The sequence below is a fragment of the Schistocerca americana genome, chromosome X (assembly GCF_021461395.2).
Source record: "Schistocerca americana isolate TAMUIC-IGC-003095 chromosome X, iqSchAmer2.1, whole genome shotgun sequence".
Lineage (NCBI taxonomy): Eukaryota > Metazoa > Arthropoda > Insecta > Orthoptera > Acrididae > Schistocerca > Schistocerca americana.
In genome coordinates, this window is record NC_060130.1 from 510,974,404 (window position 1) to 510,985,320 (window position 10,917).

Consider the following 10,917-nt stretch of genomic DNA (forward strand, 5'->3'; position numbering starts at 1 on the left):
TATTTGCAAACGGATAACTTTGGGTGCACTCTCTAAACATAGTTTCCATTGCTGATCACACTTTCAAAACTGCTGTACATGCATTTACTCAATCATGAATTTCGACAAGAATGATAGTCGCTCATTTATTTCAAGAGAATTGTTAACACCGTGACTGATTATTGTGGTTTACTTTATTAACTGTTTAAGTATTTTCTGTGAGATTTAAAGAATCTTCTTATGTTACACTGTAGTACTGCAGAAACAGTATGATACTTATTTAGACTTTTACAAAATTATCATGAAAGAGGTTCTCAGCATGCATTTTGCTCTTCTTTCTGGAATAAGTAAATGCAGGTCCAAATTGTTGCAGGTGCAGAATGGAGCTACAAGCAACTGAGAAACACTACTCATGTGAGCTCGTAATTCAGAGAAATGTTTGAGTTCCTCAGTAGAAGATCATGTATGTAAATTATTTAAAGCGAAATATGTTTTTGTTAAATTGCAAAGCTATTTGTTAAAACTTCTGTCAGTGAATCACAATATTCCTTTTAATAATGTGGTGCCTTTCATACAAGATATTTTTTAAATTATTATTAAATTCAAAACTTACTCAATTGTAAAGAATATTTTTGTTTTGTCTTCATTTTAAACTTGATAATCTGCACTGCTTCGTCAGATTTTCATTCCCCAGCTATTGTAAATTAATGAAGAATTATTCCAAAACATACTGAAAACTGCAAATTAGGCACATTTCAATGTCTTCTTTTTGCTAGTGGTGTCTCAGTATACCACAACTCATACAGAGGGAGGTTATTCCAAAATAACATAATGCAAATGTTTTGATTATCATAAACTGAAGGTACACAAAACTTTTTCACCCACAATTTTGCAATTTAAGGCAGTAATTTTGCTTGCATGTGTGAAAAGTAAATTTTGTTCAACAAGTAGCATGTATCATAACTTCTGAACATGGATGACAAGGGTAGAGATAGATGCACATCTTCACCAATGAATGAAGGGAACTGTCATGGCCACGAAAAAAAATTTATAGCTGTTCCTATGGCAGTCCTTCCATTAGACCGTTTTCTTGTAGCTTACATGATGTAAAATTTTCTGTGTCCATTTGTTTGTGAACAGGTTTGAAAAATTACAATATTCAAATATATAATCAGGGAGAAAAACTGGAGAAAAGATATTGCTTCTCTGGAATGGAAGACATTAAACATTTCAGAAGCAGCTGGAATAAAAGAAAAATATTCTATGTACAAGGTCAGTAAGAGTAATTTTGTAATATAACAATAATCCCTTTCCTTGTGTACCCTGCCCTATGTTCTTTCACTGTTTATTTTACTTGAGCCTTATCATATTTACACAGATTTGACAGGGCGGTAACAAAAACTACAATGATGAAAGTGGAAGTTACATATTAGGTGATATCAAAAATACATTAAACCACCAGGAAACTATATTGTAAACAAAACAGGAAGCAAAATAATGGAAAATATGAAGAAATTGTGAGTTAGTGGCCAACTAAATAACTAACTAACTAACATAAAGGAAGTGGAATCACATATTTTTTACTGATATCAGTAAATATGATTTTAAGCAGTTGCACTACCTCAGTTGTTACCTCTGCTGCCTTGGTTACTACCTTACTTACAGTGAAATGTGGTCTATAGTATTTACATTTGATAAATATTCAGTATTAAAACTGTTTCCAATTACTAATTAGATGAAGCTCAAGATGTTTCTACAACAGAAGCAAGACTGTTATTAGAACGGGTAAGATGGAGACATTTAATGTCAATACTAGGAGTTACTGGGCAAGATCCATAATGTAAATCCATGTGCCACTAGCCTCATAAAAATCTTAAACAGAATTCTGTCATTTACTGTAACTATTACTGGTAAACTGGGGTATTGCTTTCATTGTCTCTATCCCAGTCACAGAATTTATTCAAATGTTGAAATTTATTAAAATGTTCATCCTCAATAAATTTTTGCCATGTCAGGAGTTTTCTGTTCTTTTTGCTCCCTCTGCATCCTCTTCAGAGAAGAAGACTAGTTCTATTTTTATATGTGAAATATAATATGGAATGTATCTAACTATCACCAGTAGTACAATGCCCCAAGTTACACTCTATTAGTGTAGAATTGTCAGCTCTCTGTAATATGTAAATGTTAGATTAAACTTCATAATGACAAAGTAAATAGTCATGTAGTATTGTTCATATGTTTTAATCAATCATAATATTTTATTTTTCTGAAGTAAAGTGATTGTGAAGGGCTATAATTAATTAAAGGAATAATAAACACTACTTCACTAGATGAATTGATTTCATTTTGATCTCAGAAACTTAACTGGAGTGGTACTGCAGATTTCATATTGGTATGTTGATGAGAAATAATTTTTTGTCAAGTTGGGCATGGTGGAGGATTGATGACAAGAATAATAATAAGTTTATTGTAGCCATAAAAATGTAAGTACAATGATAGAAAAAAAGAAATTAGAAATTTTACATATTGTGATTTGCATAGTCACTTATTGACTTTGTCATTTTGGTACAGAGCTTTAGATGATAACGTTTGCAAATTTGATGGCACAGTTTACACTCGCACATTTTGTTTGGTTCATGATATGACGTGTTGCTGCAAAGAAAGTGGTGAAAACCATGGACTGCCATTCTGGTGATCACGTGTCTCATTTCCAAGCTTTCATTTGTCCATGTTTGATCAATCATGCCACCTGTGTTGTAAAATTCTGGAGGTATACCTTCCCTTTTTTCCTTCAAAGTTTTAAGTAGACTTTCCAAAGTGCTACAGTTGAGTAGGATCAGGTTTGTCCATAGATCTTCAATGAGGCCAGCTAGTATACAAGTCTGTATTGTGTTGTTTTTTACTCTCCTATTGCTTCCTTTATATAGGTCATCTTCACTATTTCTAGTGTTGTTAGGTTTTTCACTGCAAGATGTGGTCCAGTAATTTCTATGCTGTACGTCAGTATTGGGAAGATTTTGGTTGTGAATAGAGGCATTGCTGTCTCTAGGCTAAGGGATCTGATGTATTATATTTCATGGATTGCCATTATTGCTTGCATTGCTTTCTGTTTGACATGCTTTGTGAATCATTTTGCAGTTTGTTTGTGTTATGACTCCTACGTTCTTTAAATCCCATACAATCTTCAGTTTTCTCTCCCATATGAAGATCTCAGCTGATGCAGGTACTCTTCCTCCATTTCTGAGTACCATAATTTCTGTTTTCGCCACATTTATTTCAAAGCCGTGTTCGATACATCAATCTTCCATTAATTTTATGGCTTCTTGTAATTTTGCATTGTACTTTGTGCCTATTACAATATCATCTGCATATGTATATGAGATTACATCCTCCCTTTGGGACATTCTAACAATTTCTTCTGCTGCAAGGATAAATAACAGAGGACTCACTGGGTCTTGCTGTAGTACTCCACTTGATTGGAGTATCAGGTATGATAGGGAGAGGTTGTCTGATATCCTTATTTTGTTCCGTCACAGTATTGTGTTTATGATTCATGTCCATATGTTGTTTTCTGCTAGGGTCTCCTCTAGTTTTTGGTCATTAATTTTCCATTTATAAAGTCAGAGGTTCTTGTGAAATCTATGAATACTACACAGAACTTTTCTCTTTCTTCAAGGGCTTTCCATATGCTCTTTAGCAGGACCTCAATTGCAGTCACAGTTGATCTTCCCTTCCTGAAACCCATGTTGCTTTCAGGAGGGTGTTCATTGATTGTATGCTTTATTCTTTTGGTTATTATTTTTGTGAATGGTTTTAAAGGTAAGTTTTCTAGGGATATGCCTCTGTATTTGCTAGGGTCCTTGAGGTCTCCTTTTCCTTTGTAAAACACTTTTACTATTGACTGCCTCCACTGTTTTGGAATGGAGGCCTTTCCTATGCACTTGTAGAACTTTGTCCGCATTGGCGTTGGTATTTGGGCAGTGTCTTTTAAATATTCGCTATAAAATCTGTCAGGACCTGCAGCTTTTTTGTTCTTCGTGCCGTTAATGGCATCTTTGATCTCTTCTGTGGTCAATGGTATCCATTCCTCTGTTGTTCGTAGCATTGTATCCTCTCTATCCTGCAGTCTACCCCTTAGTCCATCCTTGTTCAGTATGTTGTCGAAGTGTATCTCACATATTTTCATGTTGATGTAATGTGTTTCATCTTGTTTTCTGGGGCGTAATACAATATATGGGTCTCCTGAGCCTTCCTCCACTAGTTTCTTTCCTTCTCTTGTTCAGAATGTTCTCTTCTTTTCCTTTAGAGTTTTCTTATAGATATTTCATTTTTCGGCATAGGTCCTGAGGAGAATAGAGTTATCTGTGCACAGTTTTAGTTGATGTAGGCTTTCTAGTATAACTTTCCTTAGACTGTAACACTCTGTGTCAAACCAGTTTTTCACTCTTCTTTTGTATCTGGGATTGGCGGCTTACCTTAGGAGTTCTCCTATTGCTTCTGTTGCTGCCTATAATCGCAAGTTGTCTATTAGCACTTCAATTTGTTTCGCGTCATTGGATTTTGCTTCCACTTTCCCGACATCTGTTGCTCTTGAAAGTGCTTCTTCTGCTTTTTCTTGTGCTTTTTGCTAGGCTCCTTAGGTATTTATTTCCAGAGGGATATGTTTCAGAAGTGGTGTGTGGTCTGCAGTCCAGAGAGGTGATACAATACCCCCGATTGGTCCCCTTATGAATGCAATGCCTACTGTACTTTTGCCACTGGGGCAAATATATGCAGGTATGTTGGGATTGTTTAATTGGATAAAGCCTTCTTCCTGCAACTTTTCCCCTATTACTTTTGATTTCTAGTTTTGTTTATCCAGTCGGCTGTTAAAGTCTCCAGCAATAATTAGTGGTGATAAGCTGGCCTATTTAATCTATTATATCAGTGGATGTTTTGCTCAGTTGGAAGTTTGCTGATATTATTGAAATGGGTTTCATTTCTGTCAGGAGTGTATGTTTCTGTTTGATAGTTTCAGTTATCTGCATTAATTCTGGTTTTATGAGGACAGTTGTTACTTCACTGAGTTTTCCTCTGTTGCCTTGTTTTGCATGGAGATGAGCGAAGTAAAATTCTGATTGTTGCCAGATTCTGGTTAAAAATGTTTCTGTTATGACTGCTATGTCATACCCCTCTAGAAAGACTTTTGGAGCAATGTTCATTGCACTTTTTAGACCTTCTGTATACCACAGGGAGATCTTTAAGGTTTTTACTGCCCCTACACAGGGTCCGGGGTTAGATTTCCTGCCAGGTTGCGGATTTTCTCTGCGTGGGGACAAGGTGTTTGTGTTGTCCTCATCATTCCTCCATCATCATTCATGACAGTGGCTAGATTAGACTTTGTAAAAATTGTGACTTTGTATGGGCACTGATGACCACGCAGTTTAGCACCCCACAAACCAAATATAATCACCACCTACTTCTTTACATTTCTTGGGCGGCATTCTTGTGTCTTATGGAAGAGACACCCCTCTGATTTCTCGAAAAAAATGGGGAAAATGAAAGCATATGATGGTGATTCCTGCTGGCCAGAATTCAGCTTTATTCGCCAACTCGTAAGCTGTGAAAAGGGATGCCTACTTTAAAGGATTTTGTATTATTGTTGCTCGCCAGTTCTTTACATTCTCGGATTCTTGTATTGGGCTAACAGATGACACCACTTGCCCCACAACGCTGTGGTCCACTCCCTCTGCCTGGGTGTTGCTAACCTCGCTTTCTGAGATTGCATTGTCTTTATTTTTAGCATTTTCCGTGCTCACATTCAATTTCATTACACTGAAACATTTTCTCAAGGTACTCACTACCTTTAAGATGTCATCTTCCGTCTCTTTCTTGAGGTACCCTCCAATTTCCACCATATCTATCAAACTTTGTAGAAAACATTTAACGCGTTTGTCTACTGTGACAGTCATCTTACTTAAAAATAAAATAAAACATAGGATAATTATGAAGTCTTAAGGTCAGTGTAGACTTTTTTATATGTCTGAAAATGTTCAGTTACGTCTATCTAGTTTGATTACAGTTAAATTTTACACGTTAGTGTGGTCTTAGGCTTTTTGTTTGTATAGTTAGTCTGCTGTGTAGTGACCTCTTGGGTACATAAATCACACATTATTTTACTCAGTTAATGAAATGTAGTAGTAATACTGCAAAACAATATTATTCTGTTGTTAATCTCCAAGTCAGGATGATTTCCTTTGTGCCTGCAATGGTTTGAACTGAAAAGAACCACTAAATTCATGAATTCTGTCACTTAAGTAGTTGGGTAAAAATATTTTACATTTGTATTTGTACCACCAAATGTTACTTTTGTTGTTATTGCGTGAAATATTCTTCTTTTAAGATCTGGTATGGCGAACAGTAATGGAAAGCAGAATTTAACACCTGTGAATAATTTCTATGAGAATGCTACTGCTTGTGATGATAGTGGTGGTAAACCTACAAAGAAATCACATATGTCACCATATCCGATCATAAGGTGTCATCTCAAAGAAGAAAATTTTGGAGCACATCCAATGTGCGTATCTGTTATTTTTATAATAACTGCAGTATATAAAAATAACTTGTATAGTCTGATGTTTACATTTTACATTTCAGTTTTCTCATGTGCGTGTACAGCACCACAACAGAGATCCATGAAGTGAGGAAGACAACTGTCATTTCATCCTAAACTGCATCATACAGGTTTAATGAAAAGTTTATGGATTAGAGGGTATTAGTCAGGCCCTAGAGATCCCACAAATTACGTCTACAAGGCTTTTTAGGTGAATGTGTACTACATTTTTCTCATCTCTTAATGAAATTGTGGTGAGTAAAGTTCCTTTGTATGATAATTTTAGTGTCGAGTAAGTTATTTTTGCTTAGCAACCAACTTATTAGCAGCTTTTCTACTTGCTTTCAAGCTACAGACAACTTTTAATGTGTGGTTATGAAAATGTGATTATGACTCAGTAGTTCACAATTTTGCTTCACAACAAGACATTACTAGCTGACATTAAAGTAATATTTTATTCTCATGGAAGAGAAAGAATCAGTAATTATTAACACACACATTCTGATTATTCTAGGGTTTGATAAAGTAGTCCGGAGTTTGTGTTCTATAGCATCTGGCAGAAATTGTTGTCAACTAATATCATTCTTGCAGCATGCTTTTGTTATTCTATTGTAATATTGGGAAGTTGCAGAAAAAAATCTGGTGTAAATTTCTTTTTCAGTATAGCCACTACAGCATATGGCGTAAATATCCTTGTGTATATCCCATGTCATTTACATCACAAATGGAACCAAGTGATATCAGATGCTTTAGACACACTTTTTGGAAATCATTAAGGCAATGAGCTCCCTACAGGCTACTATATCAACTGTTAACTACAGGGTACTATTTTTTTCTGTAAATGAGCAACTTTCAGGCTTAGCTACAATGATCAGCCATTGCAGGTGCTTGGGTTGCAATCTGTTGCCTCTGATCCTAGTACAGAACAGATGTGTCCCTCGCCAATTATGTTGTGTAAACCAGTAATTTGTGTATAGCTATGTATTTGTGTATAGCTATTGTCTCCCTAACAATAGTGCAGAAGCTGCCATTCCGTATGAGTTGATATGCGATCTGCATGCCTCAAGGTGCAAATAATTCATTAGGTGTCGAAATGCTGGACTCATGGAAATGAAAAAGATAACTTGTGTAATACATATATGTGGATTTAAATGTTAAATGAATTGAGGCAGTGAGGACCACAAGGTCCTAAAGTACATCATAATCGATACTAAGATTTTAGTATGTTTGCATGATTGTGACATCTATTGTTCTTATGGTGAACCAGCTTTATTCATATCTGTAGAGCCACCCTATATGTGAACACTTATGAAAAACTGCCTCACCAATTTCTTGGACATTCATTTCCACAATGGCCCAAAGCACAAAGCTTACAAGGGGAGGCCGCCAATTGTGAAATTCAGATTCGATTCATACTGCGCATAATGAAAGCTCATGGCCAGAGGTATAATGTGGAAAAGCACAAAGATGCACTTCTCAGCCGTTGTCGAGAAAATCGACAGTTAGAAGAAACCGTTGCGGTGAAATACTCTCTATGATTACAAATTTTCTACACCGTTGTGGTGCAGCGGTAAGCGGTCGGATTCGTAATCCGAAGGTCGCCGGATCGATTCTCGTGCCATGCTACCTTTTTTTTTATTTTTAGTATTTGTTTTTTGTAATTCAAATTCCCGGCAATCAGTTGCAACAATTATGCATATAATAAGTTGTTGAAAGTCGTTTGTCGTGGAAAAACTGGCGACTTCGAACATCATTATGTTTTCCGCAAACAAAGTTGTATTTCACAAATGTTATTAATTGTCTTCATAATGTTAACCACGTATAGTTGACGGAAGACGTAGAAATGATATTCCGAAACGAATACGTATAGCGTAAGTCAAACGTTCGAATTAGAATAGAGACCCCACGAACACAAACTTGCTGTGGCAGGTATGAAATATAAACTCTGTTACTCGCTTGTTACACTTGAAGGACAGATGTTGAATGGGTCAAAACGAGCCGCCACAAAACAGCGTAGTTGCCTGCTAACTTCGAAAGAAGGTAGATGCGGTCGCTAGCGCAACTTATAACATCGTCGAAAATCAGTGCGGACGGGAGGGCTTTGGTACACCCTGTTAAAAAAACGGAAAAATGGAGGCGGTACGATTGGAGAGCGATCCGCCTTTACCAACATGCATAAGCAATTCATTAATAATTTTTTTTATATATATATATATATATATATATATATTTTAATTGCAAAAAACTAATAATAAAAAAATTGCATGGCGCGAGATTCGAACCAGCGACTTTCGAATTACAAACCCGAGCGCTTACCGCTGCGCCACGACGCTGTAGAAAATTATTAATTGTAGAGAGTATTTCACCGCAACGGTTTCTTTTAACTGTCGATTTTCTCGACAACGGCTGAGAAGTGCATCTTGGTGCTTTGCCACATTACACCTCTGGCCATGAGCTGTTATTATGCGCAGTATTAATCGAATCTGAATTTCACAATTGGCGGCCTCCCCTTGTTAGTTTTGTTGCTCTACACTGTTCAGTTTCTATCGTAGGTTGGGTATGTCACTAATGTAGTAGTAGTATTTCATAATCAGAAAGTTATTAGTGGTTTTATCTGGACCTCAAGCCACAGAATGTGCTTAATGAAAATTATAATAATTAGGACTATGAAGTGTTTGAACAGCTCATAATTGTATGTTTGGTGCATTTAGTTGGTGCATTTAGTTTCTTTTCATTATGTACTGATTTTATCTACACATTAATTACAAAGCTTACAACTGCCAAAAGACAGCATGTCAATGGCTAGCGAATTTTGTGAATTAACACTAATATTAAAATAATCCTAAATATAAATTAGTATTTCATGACATAAATAGGGTAGATCATTTTTTCATATGAAATGTGAATGTAGTTAAAACCTACGAGACTGGAAGTTTGTCTACAACTTCGATTTTCACAAACTTTGTGCCTGTGCTTTGGGCTCATATCATCCTCAGTGCCTCAGTTGTATGAATACATCAGAGATCCTTTTATAACTGGGAACAGTTGAGGTGATAGTGTGCAGAAAACTTACATGGGATAAAGTAAGATTATGGTATTAGAGCCATAATTACTTACTTTAAAACGATGTGAGAACATTCTGGCAATTAGCTGTTACTCATTTGTTTGCTTTTACCTAAATATAAAAAATCAGTACTTTCATTATCAAAATTCACCACCCACTTTACTCCTAAAATGTTTCACATTTCTTGGACGAAAACTGTACCCGCTGTCTGAGACTTCACAACCTCTGCCATCCTCAGTGCTTCTGGGATATTTCTTAGCTACTGCAATCTTTTCTAGTAATTTGTGTTGACTTGACAAGCAGTCTGGTATAATGATGGCTCTACAGTCTCTCCAAACAACAGAGCCTTTAGCCCAGGGGTGTCCAGCCTTTCAGCTTTCCTGGGCCACATTGGAATAAGACACGTATTTTTGGGCTGCACATGATATACTTAACACTAACAGTAACTTCTGAGGAACAAAAATGTGGGGAGGGGGGCAGTCAGCTGTATTATACGGTTCACACATATAAGTGATTTAGAATTAATCAGTTTATGCTTATTTATTCTAAAGAAGCAAGATGGGATTAGTTTGACAATTTATATATGTGATTTCATTAAAAGTAGATATGCAAGTAGTAAAAAATCATAAAATTAATGTGACATGAGACATAGAATATGGGAAACTAATATATAAATATCACATTAAATCAAAGTGACTGAAATTCACAGGGTGTTCTCAAGGCATTCATCTGAGATTTTGGTTCTGTTTTTACTCTTTGTGTGCTTAACTCCTGAGAATAGTTGTTCACAGATGTGCTTGCTTCCAAACAAAGATGACATATGTAGCATATGACTGTGCAACAAGGGGTGGGCCCTACTTGTCTCTGGGCAGATATGATTTATAAAAGACCAACAAAGACACATAGTCAAATTTTCCTTTAATTGAATCTCAGATTGTGACTCTAGGTATTCCGTCTGAAAATCTTCTGGCAACATATCTATATTGTTTGTAAAACATGTATAAATACAAACACTCTGATATTTTTTTTCAAAAATCGCAAAACTGATATTCCAATTCTCACACCAAATCAAAAAATATAGCTGTGTAAATCGTCCTGTCTATAGGATCATGGTTGGCCAAAGTGTTGCAATTTCAGTTTCATTTTGAATGCAATTATTGTTTGGAACATTGTACTGATAAGTAGGTTTCTACCTTGAAGGCACCTATTTCAGTCACTTACATGAGTTGTAAATTCTACCAAAAGTTGTAAATCTGCTACCCATTTGGCACGGTCAAGTTCT

General features: G+C 35.9%; 1 protein-coding gene across 1 annotated transcript; it reads right to left on the minus strand.

Moving 5' to 3' along the window:
* Nucleotides 1-9,909: 9,909 nt before the first annotated feature.
* LOC124556101 lies at nt 9,910-10,611 on the minus strand. The gene is made up of 2 exons (XM_047130125.1): nt 10,343-10,611; nt 9,910-10,015 (listed from the first exon to the last, which is right to left on the minus strand). Exons 1-2 carry the CDS (start codon nt 10,609-10,611, stop codon nt 9,910-9,912), a joined length of 375 nt encoding a protein of 124 aa, XP_046986081.1.
* Between the last annotated feature and the right edge of the window lie 306 nt (nt 10,612-10,917).

Excerpts from the sequence above, each read along its gene's own strand:
- LOC124556101 (XM_047130125.1), bottom strand. The coding sequence starts at position 10,611 with ATGTTGCCAGAAGATTTTCAGACGGAATACCTAGAGTCACAATCTGAG. Across the intron at positions 10,016-10,342 it reads GAATGCCTTGAGAACACCCT|GAAAGCTGAAAGGCTGGACA; the intron begins GTGAATTTCAGT and ends AATGTGGCCCAG.